Here is a 16,499-nt window from a genome sequence, read left to right on the forward strand (position 1 = left end):
ACCGAGCCTTTTTAAGTGGCCCCTGGCCATTTAAACTCCTTACCACTTAAGCTGATTGCAATTATCATCTAACCAAAGAAGCGATCGCTCACAGCCTATATGATTTTTCATTGTCAATCAACGATCAATGGAATTTGCTCCTACCCCATGCCCTGACCAGTGATTGTTACTCAAGGTGCATGTGTTGCACACCACCTCTCAATATCCCTCTTGTGATTTGTTTTTCCATCTTCTTTTTGACTACCTTCCTGTCCTCTCAGGTTCCTGCCTACTCTCAGGTTTCGTGCGCACTTTTACACACCGTCTGCATTGCTCTCCTTGCTGCCGACAAACCAATCACCTCCCTCTCTCAAACACTGTCGTGACATTTTGCTTGTATTTACTCACCGAAACCAAATAATATCACATAAACTCCTTCGCCAGTCTTGGAGTGTTATACTGTTGTGGCGTTCAATTCAGGTTCATAATGTCAGTGGGGTTCTATATGCAGACTGGGGGTGTGGTCCTGATTTAAAACTTAACGATATTTTACATTTGTAGTACCACCTAGTACCACGGCATGCAAAGACGGCTCCAGAGTGACTTCTAAGTGGGCTGCGATGCTGCATCGATGTGGGAGTAGCGGGTATTGCCGCTTCAGGCAGCGTCCATCAGTTATGAAACAAGAATGGCTGTTGGAGGTGTCATGCAGAATTAGTCACACCAACTCGTGTGTTGGAGGAACCGTGTGCTATGGGAGGCCGGACGAGTTTTCGTACAGCCACATTCCCACATCCGAGTGAGGAACTCGCCCGGACAGCCACATTCCTGCGGTAGTGTGACTACTTAGTCACAACACCTCTTTTATATTATTTCGGACTAACCCGTGCCAGGCCATGGATATATTCATTCATTTGAATTCATTTCCTTTTCCCTCAGTTCTTCACGCATATTAGCTGAGACTGAGGTTACCTTGCTTGCAAGGTCACTTCCAAACCCACAATTGCGTGGGAAAAATGTGTTTATATTACTTTTACTTCTCATGTGATTCCCAATAGCATGTGACTATCCAACGAATTGTATTAACCAGTGCCCGATACCTTGCTGCTTCCCAAGTAGTATTTGCCAGCATATTCGAAGCATATGTACTTGAGTCTGCCTGCTTCAAGGCTTCGCACACAGGTCATGCACCTTGCAAATGAGAACTTCGTGACTGCAAGTTCTCCGTCTTTGTCGGGCGCCATAGAGCACTTGAGCGACTTCCAACCTGATAAGAGGGCAGGATGGTGGGCAACAAAGCGAAACCCTCGGCCCCCACCGCTTCTCCTCGAGTTCCATTTGCGATGTTCAGATCGGTGTTTAGGTTTGATGTCACCAGCATGTCACTTGATAGGCACTGAGAAGAGGAACTCTGCACGTGTGGAGGAGATCATAGTGCTTAGAGACCCAGCTCCCCTTGTTAATGACCGTGAAGAGGGTGGCTCGCCTTCCAAACGACACTTCTCCAGACCACTTTCTCTCTGGTTAAGTGCCAAAGGCAGGAGTAAGAGACGGTGTCCCCCCTCTGTCAACCCCTTTTATCGTTTCAGACCATCCTCAATTCAACTCACAGTGCTCATTATGTCCGATAACTACAAAGAAAATGTCAACTGAGTGAGTGTTTTACGGATGGAGAGTCAAGGAATTAAATGACTGAGGCCAACTCCGATAACTGGCCTCATGGTTAGGCAGGATCCCAGCCTCTACTACCTCATGGTCAGCAATGATGTGCAAGCAAGGTCATGGTTGCGAAGCAACCTTTCTAGTTAGTTACAACAGTCCTTTATTACTGTTTCATTTACTATTGTAACTTACACTATGTACATTACCTCTAGCTTCACGCTTATAGGTAATACAATTAGTTCTTCACACATATTAGCTGAGACTGAGTATTTACTCATAGTCCGGCTCCGAGATCACAAGTGTCGCTCATCAACATCGTGAAGATGAATTGTATTATACACATGATGTTACAGAAGAGTCAACCACATAAGCACAAGTGGCACAAACTATGTAGGTGGAGAGTGACACTGCTGTGCAGGTAACCATCTGCACTATAATAGGAGGAACATAGATGCAACACAACGAGAGCCCCGATTGTGACCATCAATTGTCAAGGGTCAGGTCAACATTTTGATTCATCCTGTCAATTGTGTAACTAGTACTAGTCGCCAGATGGCTTAGAAAACACTGCCAACACATCTTCGTCCCACTTATGTCCGGCCAGAGCCCGCGCTACATTTTGATGGTGTATATGGATCCCAGACATCAAGTTGAGGAATTTTACGAAAAGAAAATGCGGTCGTGCACGAGCCAACGTCAGGTCGCCCAAGGCAGCAGAATGACAAGAAGAGCAATATATCTTCCAGCTCTTTGACTTCTCGTCGAAGTGTGGGGTCAGTAATTCGACCATTACTTCTTCCATTAAAACAGCCACACCAAACACAAAGGCTTCTGGGAGGGGCCGATACACTAAGTTTCCATTAGCATCAATGTGACAACTTGCAATTGCCATCAGGGTCAATATTGGTAGGTTTGCTGCTACCAATTCCTGTCGAGCAATGATATCTGCCTGCTGATACCGTTTCTGTTGGCAAATTTCTGGTCTGCGTGACGCAATGTCAACTGCAACGCCCACAGGGATCTGGGCGTCCCCAATACAAAGTGAGGAGCTGAAGTGGGAGATGGAGTCGATGAAAGTGAATCCAAGAGCTGAAGAAGTGCCGCTACAAGAAGGTTCAGGACACGATTCCACAGATGAGGATGATATTTTTGGGCACACCCGAAACCCGTGAAATCCTCACGCCGATGCCAGCCACGAAAAATTAGTTTTAATAGCGCATTGCAATTCGAATCAAACGTCCACATTGTCCCTATGTTGCCTGCGTGAGGTGAAGGCCATCCAAGACCGTTTGGATTGTTGAGTCCTTCGCCACCATCGCCCTCAATTATCTCGCGCTTTTCAGCTGCATAGTAGGATGTTGCAAATGCAAGTTTCAGGTTGAGAGCCAAAAGACTTGCATAAGAGGCAGCACGCGGGAGGTCCCTGAGTTTCCCTTGCTCGAATCCCCTCCTTATTGTCTACAAGATGTTGAGGGTCTGTTCGAGTGTTTCTGAACTGTACATACATTAAGTTCCGTGGGGAGATTATCATACACCACGCCCTCGCAGATACGGCATACTATATGGCCCCGGTGCATATAAGGTTTGGAAAACGAATTCCAGAAGAAAAGTCTGTTGAACCGGACGTATTCTACCACTGGGCGTTCACTGTAAAGGTATCAGAATTGTCGTCCGGGTAGGTGGGTTTGGTACACACAGCCAGTCAGTCATGTTTCGCGCCCGCAATATGGAATCAAATATTGGACTTGTTCCTCTCTGGATGTGTGCGGTATCTGCGCCTGCCGTACCTGACTCCGCACGTGGGACGTCTTCCATAACTATGTCAGAAAACCGCGGTATCCATTAAAAACACAAAATTTGACGTTTAACCCCCATAATTTAGCGTTTAAACGCTTGATAAATTGTTTTTGGCGTTTTCAACGCCCTTAACCACCCCGAAACGCTCTGAATACGTTTTTAACAATTTTAATAATTGCATCATAAATCCTTCCCACTGCGTCGAAATTGTCAAAAACCCGACTCATCTAACTTACAATGATCATGACATCTGGCCAACACCTTCTCATTGGCTGGTGGGTGGCTGTTTCGAAAAAAAACACCGAAAACAATTTACCAGCGTTTACTTAAACGTTGTACGCAATTTTCCGACAATATATATACACTAGAGACCTTTAACCCATGGGGTGCTCGTTCCTCGCACACCCACGTGTTTAGCGGTCTCTAGCTCCTGCGGAGGGCATCGGGGCTCCGCCCCATGCAATGTTATCCTTGTTATTATTGTTCCCCTTGTGCTAAAGAAATAATGAGATATATGGTGATTATTTATGCACCAAGGGGCCAGCCCCTTGAACCCCTGCTCCTGCGGAGAGCTATTGGGGCATTGCCCCAAGCCCCACTCCTGCAGAGAGCCTGGGGCTGCGCCCCAAACCCCCTTGGATATATTTGATTATTTTTTACACCAAGGGGCCAGCCCCTTGAACCCCTGCTCCTGTGGAGGGCCATCAGGGCCTTGCCCCGAACCCCACTCCTGTGGAGAGCCTTGGGGCCATGCCCCAAACCCCACTCCATTAATCATGCACAGGAATGAGAAAAGCCTTTCCCCCCTCTTTGGCAATCCACTGGGAGTGAGGCCCTTTTATTTGTTGTTTTTCTTCATTTTCTGGCCATTTCTCCAAATCCACCACCCCAACCACCTCCCATCACATGGAATTCCTTTGTAAGTTGATAAAACAGTGTTCCCCATGTTGCCATGAATTTTTTTGATTTTATTTTATATAGCACACCTTCCTTTTATTTTTCTATCTTTTATTCTATGCTGTCCCATGTTGCCGTGAATTTTCTGGATTTTTTTTTATATAAAATTTATTTTCCTTTGTTGTCCCAAATTGCCGCAATTTTTTCAGATTTTATTTTATTCAGGACACCTTGGTTTTATTTTTTTTGGATGTTTCTGCTTCATGTTGTGCCATGTTGCCGTGAATTTTCTCAAATTTTTACCTTATATGGAACCCTTCATTTGATTCTGCTCCACATTTTAAATACAAAGAAAAAGAGAGAATACAACCATTTATTGTAGACACTAATTTCGAAAACATAACTAATACAACACTACTATTACTATTATTATTATCCAATTCTATTTGCTAATTAGCGAAAACAACCAAAACCAAAAAAAAAATTACTAATACAGCAACAAACAACTATTATTTTTATTATTTTATTATTTATTATTATTACTATTTACGGTTATTATGACCTATTTATCTACTTTTATTTACCTATCTACCTATTTTATCTATTTATCTATCTATTTTACATGCCAAAGTCACATGGGAACAAAAAAGAATTGCTCCCATGGGGGGGTGTAAACCGGTTTTGAGTGGGGGTATTAGTACTTTTTCGCATATGTCTGTGCGCGAAAAAAGTTGTGGGAGGTTACGCTCAATTGCTCACGTGAATTTCCTCAAACTAAACATATACACGTGATTCTTTACATAAATCTATCATATCTCTGTCAGTTCTCATCCGTTTCTCGTCGGGTTTTTTTTAATGGGCGCGTCTTGATGTCCTCCACATGTTGTATTATTAGTCCGACTCGTCGTTCGGCGATCCCGAGGAGACTATGGCGATTTTCTTATGTCCCACACAAAACTGTATGGTATTATTCTTATATCTCGCTTAATACCTTACCAAATGTTCTATAAATTTGCGTACTAATTTATATATTATCGACGCAAGTTTTCAACATTTTTTCATATTTTTTAACATGCGGTGAGGCACTGGAAGACGTTTCCCACGCACAGACCACGCGCAGAGCAGACACTACATTTGTATCTCTGTCAGTTCTTATTCGTTTCTCTTCGGGTTTGTTTTAACGGGCGCATGTTAATACTCTCTACAATTATTATTATTGCCCCGGCTCATTATTGCGCGATTTTGAGGGTGCCAAGTGAAATTTAATGGAATAATTTATCATATCTCGCTTGATACTGCACCAACTGTTCTGAAAATTAACATGCTACTCTAAATACCATTAACGCAAGTACTTGATATTTTTACATATTTTTAGAACACCTGTGAGGTGCTGGAGAACGTTTCCCACGCACAGATCACCCGCGGAGCTGACAGTGGATTGGTATCTCTGTCAGTTCTTGACCGTTTCTCGTCGGGTTTGCTGCAATGGGCCCGTACTAACATTCTATGCATTTGGTATTATTAGTGCAAGTCGTGAATCAGCATGAGTGAGGAGGTGGAACGTTTTTTCCACAAATAAACCATGTACATAAGCTTCTCTGTCAATTTTCATTCGCTTTTCGTCGGGTTTCTTTTAATGGGCTTGGACCAACTCTCTGGTCATTCTATATTATTGATGCAAGCTGCGAATGAGCGCGTATGAGGCGGTAAGACGTGTTTTTACATTTTTTCACAAAAAAACCATGTACATTCGTATCTCTGTCAATTATCATTCGTTTTTCGTCGTTCTTTTTCGTACATGCTTGTATTAACGTCCTTAGCATTTCATATTATTGTCGTCCATCTCAAATGAGGGTCTATGAGGCGGTGGGACGTTTTTTCACATTTTTTCACACACAAAAGACATGTACATGCATATCTCTGTCAAATCTTGTTCGTTTTTCGTCGGGTTTTTTTTAATGAGCTTTTATTAGCGTCCTCTGTATTTCGTATTATTAGCTTTAGCCGTCAAACAGCCTGTATGAGGCCGTGGACACTGTTTCCCACGCACACATTTCGCGCTGGAATGGGCCACCACTCGTATCTCCCTCAGTTTTCGACCGTTTTTCATGGGGTTTTTTGCAATGGAATTGCTCAAACGTCCCCTCCATCTTTTATTATTACACCATGATAGGTTATCTAGTGCAATTGTTAACATTGGAACAGCTCCCACGGCTCACAAAACTGAATTGCTTATGAATTTAATTTGTATTGATCAATACATTCAACCTCACTTCATTATGAGATCATTATGAGATATATATATAAGTATATATAATAGGATCCCACACACGCCTCACTCGCTCTCATGAGCCCACCTCAAAGATGCGGCGGGCCTTTCCCAGTAGAGTGGCATGAGAACCCCCTTCGTTGGTTTACTGAATTTTCGGCTCAATCCGTTGGTTCCTAGTCCTGCTCGCTTGGAGTACAATCCACACTCACCACTCGTAGTAACTTGGTTTGCACTGGCTCTTTGGAGGGTGCAGGTCTTCACGCTGCCTCACTCTCCGGGTGCATAGAGTATCTCAGAAATCTTCGCAATCAATGGAATGGCGGAAAGTTGGAACTGCCCTCTGACTGGATGGTAAATAAATGCTGAAAGTTGATTTATTTTTGTGCCCCTGACAGCGTGTTAGTTTTCTGAGGCCCAGCTGGAAGAGCCAATAGTATCCTTTCTCAGGGATGAACACCCATTCATGTCTCAATTAATGATTGGTGCCACATTGGCGCCAATCCAGCATATGCTATCCACGCTCACCACTGAAGAAGTCGATTCCCGGAACGACTCGCCTATGGATTTGCGACCTGACTTTCTGCTATCTACCTCCCGCGTGTTTCTTGAATCTCATTGGACTATTGAAGGGCGAGATAACCGAATTTTTGGTTCCCTACAACACGACACGAGATACACTTCAAGTCAGCTTCATTCACTTCTCATACACAACGAAGAGTGTGCATCTGCTGACGACATGCTTATGTATTCACTCTCTGGCTCACCGGGTTGTTGGGTACTAAGGTCACACATTTTTAACATTTTATTACTTTCTCCACACTAATCCTGGCGTCCGGACAGAAAGCCTCGATTGTGTTTCCCGGAAGAATATCAGCCTTCTCAATCTACAGATCGCATCCGTTTCTGCGTTGTCAGGCATCCAATCACTCCCCTGATGGCCGAGTCAAAGCGGGTTGATCAACACCTTCCTGTGTCCTTTTCCAACCCTGCTTTAATTATAGGCGCCTACGATCCCGGGGACGAATTAGTGTCTTCTGAGACTCTTGGGGACATCTCCCATGTTGTTCGCGGCAGTCTAGCGAGCTTATTGTTAGCCTCATTCCATCGGCAACGAATCGCGCCTTACAGCAGTGGATTCTGGACGAAAGGATCATCAGATCGCTCATTGTCTGAGCTTTTGATGGTATTTGGCCTTGTCTGGCGACCGAGTTGTCTTAAACTCCTGGCATTCATTCCATTCTGGGACGAAGCTTCCGGGGAGTATCTCATAGCATCCTCAGAAGTGGACACCTTCCGCTTTGGGCAGTACCCGCCAGAGAAGGATCAAACTGAAGAACTCATGACTGGCCCGAACTCTCCTTATCTTGAACGCATCCGGCTGTTTCTTGCTCTGAAATCCATATCAAAACATGCATTCCGACTTTGTGACATCTTTGATGCCTCGATGTCATGGCCACCGTTTGATGTTTGTGAAATGGAACAGAAGTGGCACCTTCTTTATCTTCCAGAGGATGGACGCACAGAGGCGCTGGACGATACCTCCCACTTCGATATTGAAGAAGCAGAGACCTATGCTCAGGAGGAGGAAGCCGAAGAACCGGATGAGGATGGCATCTATGGTCACAGCGACGGTTCTGATTCGGACGAAACTTCCGTCTCTACGACAACTGACCCCAGTCTTGCTCGCCAGCCCGTTGACACTACCCGCATTGAAGCCTGGTTGGACACAATGTCGACCGAAGATTGATAGCTCCTGGAAGGGCTTCAATGACTTTGGCGGTTAACTTGTATCTTTGGTCTCTGTCATACTGTCCTTGCCCTTTGTCCAAACATCTTATCTTCACTATGTTCAAATCTGAGCATCGTGAGGTGTTTGTAATCACATGAGCCGGCCAGATCAAAGAGAAATAGATTGAGTCTCTGGATAACATCAACCCTATTGTAAGCTAGTATGGGTTCTTGCCTCGTGGCCCACCGAGCTCGATGCCCCGGGCCGCAAAGTGAACAAGAAAAACCTTGGTTTCGGCAAGAACGACCATTCTGCCTGGTCCTGCAAAAACCATGTTGGCAGTGGTTGTGTTGAAGAAAAGTTTTCCAAGCAATGTACCCTTATTGTCCCACACCTAGTTGTTTGTCGTCAGCACAAGCGAAGCAGAAGAATGGGGAACTACACACATGAACGCCGTCCCCACACCCTGAAAAGACATTGCCAAAAATATCAACCTGAATGCCGTCTGGTATGCCGGCGTCCGAGTAAGCGAATACCCGCCTGTTCCCAAACGTGCCCTTCAAGGGATCGACGTCGTAGGCATAGCTGTCAAATCCCTACAGTTAGTTAGGTTTCAAGCGGATAGAGAATTGGCCAACATCGTGCTCGGCAGCGTCTGATTAAACCCAAGGAAGCCTATTGCTGCTCCCGTGTCCGATCTAAGAGTTAAAACAAACAGGAAGTTGTCAGTGAGTCAGCGAGAAAGGATCGAGGGGGCAAAGGGGCGAAATGACGGACACATAAGCAATCTTGCCGTCCGCGTCGAATGCGATACCGTTGCACTTCTCAAACTGGTCTGCGATGACGCGTACGGTGCTAGTTTGTGGGTCGAATGCGTAAAGTTGATTCGGGAGCAAGGGCAGTGGACGGAAGCGGTTCATATATCCGTAGCTATGCTCTGGATCAACATCCGGAACCCCTCAATACAAGAGGAAAACATGAAAAACGTACTCGGGATCCGTGAAGTAGATCTGTCCATTCTTGGGGTGTACTTTGAGGTCGTTCAGCGAATTGAACTGCCGACCATAGAAGTTGTCCAAAATGACCGTGCTGTTATACGGCGCTTTCGGGTTCACGAGCGCAATCGAAGGGGGGCGAGGCCCGCGTCCGGAGTTGACGAGAATGAAGGAGGATCGATAGGGACCTGTCCCTCCATTCGTCATCTGGATCTCCTCCGCCAAATCGAGCTGTAAATGGTCAAGAAAGAGAAGAACCACCGTTTCCAACTCGCCGTTTCCACCACTCACCGCAGTAATAGGCACGTTCACTCCCTCACTAGCATTCGTAGCAGATGCAAGGGCAGCCTCCGCCTCACGCAAACTTATTTTAAAGACGACGTTATTTTTGTCCAGGCCGCTCATGCCCAGCGCGCCGCCGGCGTTACTCGCGAAAAAGACTTCGTCTGTTTCTGGTACATAAACGGGCGCTTCGTGAGCGAAAGCGTACGTTGCATTTGCCGCAATCTGGGCGATCCGCGCGTCCGGACCAAGCAAGTTCAAAAATGCCGTGTCGAACACTTGGAAAAACGGAGGAGTAGTGGAAGTAGGGTTGAAGCCCCCCGAGAAAGCATCGATGCGGAACGCCGTGCTGTTGACACCAAAAACGGCAAATGATTTGGGGTCGACATATATTACCTTTCCACGCGTGTACGCGATACAAGCCAAGGTTGCCACCAGAATCGACGTGAATCCCATGTAACCGTCAGGGAGGATACAGACCAACCTTGACTTGGAGAACTCAGATTTTATGGTCACTGAACGAAGTGTCAGAAAAATCCACCATTGAATGTATTGGCTCGGCACAACAGAGTCATTCCCGTGGCAATATTGTCGACCCTGGCCGGAATTCAGTCATCCTCCTCCTACATTATTCCATTTCATACGTAGGTTCTACCCCGTAAACTCACCGCACACTACTTTATCGTTCCATCAGCACTTTTTCAAGAAGCATAAGATAGCCCGACCACACATAAACATTTGGCCTCATAACTAGCCAATTACAGGGCCAAGGGTAAATGAGGTAACCTCGGCCCCAACCACCCGTAATCTGAACGGCGGTCCCAGGGCCTTCTGGCAAGTGCTCACCGCTGGGACGCCTCCTGCACCGTGTGATAAACCTTTGGCCAAGGAACTCCTAATCAACAATATCTAAGGCAACAAGCACTCCGGAAATGGTACTCTCCCTACGGGGATCTCAGCAGCGTGTCCACTGGCACACGCACCACATTCCGCATGAAATTAGGCCATCGACGCGAAGAGTTATGATACACGATTTAGAATCGTCCGGGGAAACGCTTCATGCAGCGTTCATTTGCGGCTGGGTCAATGGCATTCGACTTGCGGACAGGCACAGAAGGTTATGCAGGACTCCAGCCTCTATGACTTCGCAACATTACTTAAATAACAGAAGGTCTCGTGTTGCCCGACCAGTACCTTGACAGAGGATCGAGACAACCCTGGATTGGGTGCCAAAGGCAATTTTGTTGTATGTAATTCAATTCGCGGGGTGCGACTTTGCGCACGATGACGGGCCCTGAGGGTTCTCGCACTTCTGATACTGCTTTATTTCCAGGTCAGGCTTGAACATAGAATAAATCCCTATCGCTTTAGGCTCTATGCACGCATCCACACACTTCCTGACATCGCTGGGCCATAATGATATAACTCATGGCTGTGTTCTTACTCGAAGAGTCAAGGCTGCCTTTCCTGTGCAGTACAGTGCTCGTAAACTCTCATGTATGCATGTGTGGTGCAGGTGACAAGTAGTGTATTTATACCGATGCTAGATTGGGTGTCAAAGGATCTGGTAGTTCAGAACCCAATCGGGAACGTAATCGTGCCTGTCATCCCGCCAAAATCCGGGCGTTTCGCGATTCACGGATCTGGCAACTTGAGCGAGAACGTAGCTATGCAAAACAGATATCTTACTGGGACTATTGAAATGCCTACAACTCAACAAAAACATTCAAGGATGACTTAGTCAGGGGTCCAATAATTCGGGCTGGAGAATGAATATCTCGCGGCAGGGTCCACACCAATAGCTGCAGTGGCTCAGAATCCATTTCAGGGGAAAAGTACCATAGATTGCTTACTGATGTAAGTGAGGATACCTTCCTCAATTTTGGCCCCAAGCTGATAAGTTTCGGCCAACGCATTATAACCACCCGAGTTCTGATCCGGAAAGAGTATATCCTCAGAATTATGTAGGCGTCGCTGTGTAGTATTCAAGTATGCCTTCGTGACAACAACCTTATCAGTAACGGCGTCGTCGAAATAAATCTGGCCAATATGCAACAAATTCCCTGCAGTCGATTCAATAGTACCATTCCTTGCCTTCGTCCAATTTGTTTGAACGGCGGCCTAAGAGATCGTTTGACAGTCAATCAAAGAGGGGTGACCTGTGTGGCTCACGTGGATGTGGACGGTTCGAGAGTTATAAAAGCCGGGGTAGATACTTTGAAACTCGACGACGCCCTCTTTGTCTGTCGGCCATCCGCCGCGAAGGAAGTTAAGCTCGTCTGTCATTGGCTGATCACGTTGGGGTATTATCAATCACATCCACATCCAAGTACGAGATAAAATGGAAAACTGGTTTCCTTACCGGAGTAAGAAATGTGTCATCGGTAGGAATCGGGGGAGGTGTAGTGTCATTGCCTTCAAAAGGAAGAGTGTAGCCAGTATATCCAGAATAGAATCCTAGGGCCCCATTGAACCACTAAGTCACGGTATCTTGCAGGTAGAGACAACTCACCTGTAGAGTTGGAATGCCAAATTTCCACGAATGCGCGGGATAGAGGCTTGCAAGTAGAAATATCCAATACGCCAATGTTTAGGGTCAGAGGAACACCAGGCTGGCCTTGCCGAATATCTCGGCGAACGAGTTCCTGATACGCCATAAATATAGACGTTGGACAATCACGGTAGTAAAGGCGAAACCCACATTCCTCACATAGTATGGGCCTTCCGTGGTCTCAGGTGTGAGCACGCATGTATTCTGCAAGCAGGTCTCAGTTTCTGATGATATGCTATTGCCGTGGAAAGCTTCTTGGTACCCACGTTGTGAATGCCCCCGGATTTATCATGAGGTTCATCGATGGCCTTATCGGGAAGTTCATCCAGGCCCAAAAACTCCTCAGCGACATTACGAGCCTGTCGACGTTTGTGGTGAAATGCACGGATAGCAGGGGCGCAGTTACGGGTGGCCCGATGGCGCGCCTCGGCCTCTAACTGGAGCAAAAGGTAAGTGGAACTGCTACGTTTCGCCAGCGAGGGAGCTATACCTGGCGGCGATGTACCCCTTCCTTGGCTCCTGCCCTCTCAACATGAGAAAAAGCTGCGGAACCGAAAAGTGCGACGAGAGAGAGCGAAGCGGCCCTCATACTAGGGGACGGTGGCTCTTCGCCGGGGGACAGTCAATTCTCTTGCAACGGCAACGCTTAGACTATGTCTGCGGATACCTCCGAGCGAGCAATGTTGTCGTAGAATTCAATACGCGTTGAAGCACCAGCTCAGCAGGCAACGGCTCGCTATCAACTAAGATGTCGGCACAGACACATGTAAATAAATGTTTTGAGGTTGATTTCCGACAATATGTTGATTCGAAAGTGTACTGGCTTTGGTACAGAAAACTCACACGGGACCACGGAAACCCTCAAATTGCTGCTAAGGCACTCGGCTTGGGCAGTGGGGCCATGCAGAGAAGCTCTTGATCGCTAGAACTATGCAGTGAAATTAAGGGTCAATCAATGGAGCAACACCAAGTCATGTCCACTGGAAAGCCAGGACTGGGTAATAACCCTCGATTGTGGCATTGTGCATGTGCCAAACAATTCTGCTCTGATGCACTTCCCATACATTCGATTCATAGACGGCTCTGCGCAACAATGTCCAAATTTGCAAAGGAATGAGCCGGCCGATTCGTCTCTTCAAGATTCCCCCTTGTATCAATTCAAAGTCAGACGCGAACATAGGCGGGATAACAATATAAACACCAGCCTCCCTTAACACCCCAACCCAGCGCAGGTAATCATGATCGACGACCAACCCCATACGAAGGACATCCGGGTTCACCACCAACGAATGGGGATAACTGGCAACGAGAAATTGACAAGTCCCAGCACACACACCCCATAGAATCCAAACACAAAACGGAAGCAAGAATCGGCGCCTTAACTGAAGCCACAACCCACAAACAACCTAACATTCCGGAGACCGGCCGCGCTGTCAAAACAAACTATGGCGTCGGCACGCTCAGCTTCCCACTATGCCCCATCCGAGACGTCCTACCACAACGGGGAGCGGCCCCCACTTAGAAGGGGGTAGAAGCCCCGAATAGAAGCTCCACCTTGAGTGCAGGAACACCGATCATGAGGCTCGAATGCCCCTATGGCCAAAGACGGTCTGGCCCGAACCGAAATAATTGACCTAGAGGGGAAAAGGCATCCCCTGGCCGAGAGACGCTTTCTGTATGATGGCCCCATGATCCAAATGGAGGATGGCAAGATGACAACGGCGCCATCAAGAATTTAAAAAAACCTGGAAGTTAGATGCAGAAGAGTGTCATGAATGAGATCCCAGACGGAGAAAATAATGATTTTCCTCTTGAAGTTTTCCAAGATGTCCCCCCGACTGACAAAAAGGAATTCCTCACCAGAAGGAACTCATCCTGTGAACAAGGAGCGGCGTCCTTGAACATTGAGTTAGCCCGCCTAAAGATGCCAATGTTGGCACCGGGCGAGGCCCCCCAACATCACGGGAGCCCCACAGGAAAAATTAAGTAGACTAGTCGCGTGCCGTCGGCCTCAGGCTCCAGCACCTACCCTGATTTGTCTTGCTCTTTATTTATTCGCATCTGCTGCGCGGTTCGACTCCTGTGCCTATTGTTGTCACGCTGGTTCATATGGCCTTTCCTGTGCAATGAAGTGCTTGTAACTTCCTATGTATCATTGTGTGTACAGTATGTGTGTGCAGGTGTCCAAGCGGTGTAATCATGTCTATCATCTGCCTGAAATCCGCATCGCTTATCAAAACCCAAGACGTTTGGCGGTTCACAGATCTACCAACCGGGTCGAGAACGTATTGTGCAATTTAAAGACATGTACCTTCCGTACAATTCAAACAGAGAGAAATTCGAGAACAACCTAGTTGGGCACCCAATAATTCGAGCTGGAGAATGAATATCTCGCGGCAGGGTCCACACCAATAGCTGGAGAGACTCAGAATCCGTTCAGGGGGAAAGTAGCGCAGGCCACTTACTGATGTAAGCGAGTATACCTTCCTCAACTTTAGGCCCAAGTTGATAAGTTTCGGCAAAGGCATTGTAACCACCCGAGTTCTGCAATGGTAAAAAAATATCCTGGGAATTATATGTGCGTTGCTGTGTAGTGTTCAAGTATGCCTTCGTGGAAACAACCTTATCATTGAGGGCGTCGTCGAAATAAACCTGGCCGGCGTGCAACAAATTTCCTGCAGTCGATTCGATAGTACCATTCTTTGCCTCCTTCCAATTTGTTTGAACAGCAGTCTAAGAGATCGTCGAGCATCCAATCAGAGAATGTGGGATCGGATGTGCTCATACAGCTCACGTGGATGTGGATGGCTCGATGGTTATAGTAGCCTGGGTAGATAGTTCGAAATTCAACGACGCCTGCTATATCTGTCGGCCATCCGCCGCGAAGGAAGTTAAGTTCATCCGACAGTGGCTGGTTACATCGGGGTGTTATCAGTCGTATCCACCGAGTGTAAGATGATGCAAGGAACCGGTTTCCTTACCGGAGAAGGGAACGTGGAATTGGGAGGAGGCGGCGGCGAGGTGTCATTGGCCGGTAGAGGGAGAGTGTAGCCAGTATAGCCAGAATAGAATCCTGGGGCGCCATTAATATTATGCCATGGTGCTCGGGAGGCAGAGACAACTTACCTGTAGCGTTAGTATGCCAAAGTTCCACGAATGCACGAGGCAGAGGTTTGCAAGTAGTAATATCCATGACGCCAACATCTAGGATCAAAGGAACACCGGATTGACCTTGCTGAATATCCCGACGGACGAGTTCCTGATAAATCATGAGCATATACGCTGGGAAATCACGGTGAGGAAACCCACATTCTTCACATAGTACGGGCCCTGCGTGGTCTCAGGCGTGAGTACACATGTAGTCTATGACAGCACTCAGTTTCAGTCATGTATCTGTGCTATCAAAAGTCTCTCGGTGCCTACGTTATGAATGCCCTTGGATTTGTGACGAAGTTCGTTAATGGCCCTCTCAGAACGCAAAAATTCCCCGGAGACGCTGCGAGCTTGTCGGCGTCGGACGTAGAATGCACGGATAGCAGGGGCGCAGTTACGGGCGGCCCGGTGGCGCGCCTTAGCTTCTAACTGGGGAAAAACGGGGGTGGAATTATTTGCATATCGCAAGCGAGGAAACTGTACCTGGCGGCGATGCATCTCTTCCTTGGTTCCTGCCCTCTCAACATGGGAAAGGGCTGCGGAACCGAAAAGTGCGACGAGGACGAGGAGCAAAGTGACCTTCATACTGGGGGGTGGTCGCACTGGCTTTCATTGACGAAAGCGAGATTTTGTAGTCACTAAACTGCCAATTCTCCACAGCCATGATTAGGCCATCGGGTTAGGGATCTACCGACAACTCTGGGAAACAAGCAACATGGAAGAACGTTGGGTTGACGCCCTCACGTTTCGAAAGCGCGCATGCATTGATTTGCACAAACGGAGACTTTCGGGGACCGGGGAGGGTACGCCGCCGTTCTGAGATGCTTCGACATTCATCTATGTAGCTGAGTCAGTGGCATTCGGTTTGCAGCAGTGCGACCATGAGGTAAAGATCGTGATGTAAACGACAGAGTAACAAGGCTATCCCAAGAATGCAAACACATGTGATGGTAACCATGCCCAGACCATCAGGTCAGGTCTCCGCAGAGAACTCCGAGGAACAAGAGACATGAAAGGGTTTTGCTGTACAATATATCGGCCTCCCCTCACATTTCGTAGGCGCACATGTATTGGTTTTGATATAGACGAAGGCAAGAGGACTTCCAACGAACCAGGGTGGGTGTCTCACTGTTTTCATGATCAGATGCTCCGACATTCATTTGAGTCAATTGAGTAGTGCGG

At 47.1% G+C, this 16,499-nt stretch overlaps 5 protein-coding genes across 5 annotated transcripts; 1 reads left to right on the plus strand and 4 right to left on the minus strand.

Annotated features, from left to right (window-relative positions):
* Nucleotides 1-2,122: 2,122 nt before the first annotated feature.
* On the minus strand, nucleotides 2,123-3,048 carry EI90DRAFT_1963469 (uncharacterized protein). The gene is made up of 3 exons (XM_039052379.1): nucleotides 3,040-3,048; nucleotides 2,801-2,984; nucleotides 2,123-2,744 (listed from the first exon to the last, which is right to left on the minus strand). The coding sequence occupies exons 2-3, from the start codon at nucleotides 2,884-2,886 to the stop codon at nucleotides 2,183-2,185; spliced, it is 648 nt and encodes a 215-aa protein (XP_038912752.1). The 5' UTR covers nucleotides 2,887-2,984; nucleotides 3,040-3,048; the 3' UTR covers nucleotides 2,123-2,182.
* Nucleotides 3,049-6,660: 3,612 nt separating this feature from the next.
* Nucleotides 6,661-8,544, plus strand: EI90DRAFT_3291446 (uncharacterized protein). The gene is made up of 4 exons (XM_039067276.1): nucleotides 6,661-6,772; nucleotides 6,826-6,958; nucleotides 7,011-7,390; nucleotides 7,448-8,544. Exons 1-4 carry the CDS (start codon nucleotides 6,729-6,731, stop codon nucleotides 8,352-8,354), a joined length of 1,464 nt encoding a protein of 487 aa, XP_038912753.1. The 5' UTR covers nucleotides 6,661-6,728; the 3' UTR covers nucleotides 8,355-8,544.
* EI90DRAFT_3230690 (D-lactonohydrolase-like protein) lies at nucleotides 8,449-10,069 on the minus strand (the record flags this gene model as incomplete). The annotated part of the gene is made up of 6 exons (XM_039066497.1): nucleotides 8,449-8,730; nucleotides 8,783-8,921; nucleotides 8,975-9,034; nucleotides 9,114-9,266; nucleotides 9,327-9,562; nucleotides 9,623-10,069. The coding sequence occupies 6 exons, from the start codon at nucleotides 10,067-10,069 to the stop codon at nucleotides 8,554-8,556; spliced, it is 1,212 nt and encodes a 403-aa protein (XP_038912754.1). The 3' UTR covers nucleotides 8,449-8,553.
* A 1,028-nt stretch (nucleotides 10,070-11,097) lies between these two features.
* EI90DRAFT_2999449 (Intradiol ring-cleavage dioxygenase) lies at nucleotides 11,098-12,978 on the minus strand. The gene is made up of 8 exons (XM_039056290.1): nucleotides 12,655-12,978; nucleotides 12,431-12,601; nucleotides 12,315-12,368; nucleotides 12,126-12,258; nucleotides 11,976-12,070; nucleotides 11,786-11,902; nucleotides 11,467-11,734; nucleotides 11,098-11,415 (listed from the first exon to the last, which is right to left on the minus strand). Exons 1-8 carry the CDS (start codon nucleotides 12,751-12,753, stop codon nucleotides 11,351-11,353), a joined length of 1,002 nt encoding a protein of 333 aa, XP_038912755.1. The 5' UTR covers nucleotides 12,754-12,978; the 3' UTR covers nucleotides 11,098-11,350.
* Nucleotides 12,979-14,336: 1,358 nt separating this feature from the next.
* Nucleotides 14,337-15,751, minus strand: EI90DRAFT_3070879 (Intradiol ring-cleavage dioxygenase). Its single transcript, XM_039061257.1, has 7 exons — nucleotides 15,588-15,751; nucleotides 15,474-15,527; nucleotides 15,291-15,423; nucleotides 15,146-15,237; nucleotides 14,959-15,075; nucleotides 14,630-14,897; nucleotides 14,337-14,579 (listed from the first exon to the last, which is right to left on the minus strand). The coding sequence occupies exons 3-7, from the start codon at nucleotides 15,355-15,357 to the stop codon at nucleotides 14,515-14,517; spliced, it is 609 nt and encodes a 202-aa protein (XP_038912756.1). The 5' UTR covers nucleotides 15,358-15,423; nucleotides 15,474-15,527; nucleotides 15,588-15,751; the 3' UTR covers nucleotides 14,337-14,514.
* Nucleotides 15,752-16,499: the final 748 nt, after the last annotated feature.

This window comes from Cantharellus anzutake (genome assembly GCF_015039405.1).
Source record: "Cantharellus anzutake strain C23 chromosome Unknown EI90scaffold_47, whole genome shotgun sequence".
Taxonomy (NCBI): Eukaryota; Fungi; Basidiomycota; class Agaricomycetes; order Cantharellales; family Hydnaceae; genus Cantharellus; species Cantharellus anzutake.

Coding starts and splice junctions, on each gene's coding strand:
- EI90DRAFT_1963469 (XM_039052379.1), bottom strand. CDS start 2,886: ATGTGGACGTTTGATTCGAATTGCAATGCGCTATTAAAACTAATTTTT. Junction 2,745..2,800: donor GAGGATTTCACGGGTTTCGG/GTGTGCCCAAAA, acceptor ACCTTCTTGTAG/CGGCACTTCTTCAGCTCTTG.
- EI90DRAFT_2999449 (XM_039056290.1), bottom strand. CDS start 12,753: ATGAGGGCCGCTTCGCTCTCTCTCGTCGCACTTTTCGGTTCCGCAGCT. Junction 11,735..11,785: donor CTCGAACCGTCCACATCCAC/GTGAGCCACACA, acceptor ACGATCTCTTAG/GCCGCCGTTCAAACAAATTG. Junction 11,416..11,466: donor AGGTATCCTCACTTACATCA/GTAAGCAATCTA, acceptor GAGCCACTGCAG/CTATTGGTGTGGACCCTGCC.
- EI90DRAFT_3070879 (XM_039061257.1), bottom strand. CDS start 15,357: ATGGATATTACTACTTGCAAACCTCTGCCTCGTGCATTCGTGGAACTT. Junction 15,238..15,290: donor TTGGCATACTAACGCTACAG/GTAAGTTGTCTC, acceptor ATGGCGCCCCAG/GATTCTATTCTGGCTATACT. Junction 14,580..14,629: donor AGGTATACTCGCTTACATCA/GTAAGTGGCCTG, acceptor GAGTCTCTCCAG/CTATTGGTGTGGACCCTGCC.
- EI90DRAFT_3291446 (XM_039067276.1), top strand. CDS start 6,729: ATGAGAACCCCCTTCGTTGGTTTACTGAATTTTCGGCTCAATCC. Junction 6,773..6,825: donor CTGAATTTTCGGCTCAATCC/GTTGGTTCCTAG, acceptor CACCACTCGTAG/TAACTTGGTTTGCACTGGCT. Junction 6,959..7,010: donor AACTGCCCTCTGACTGGATG/GTAAATAAATGC, acceptor ACAGCGTGTTAG/TTTTCTGAGGCCCAGCTGGA.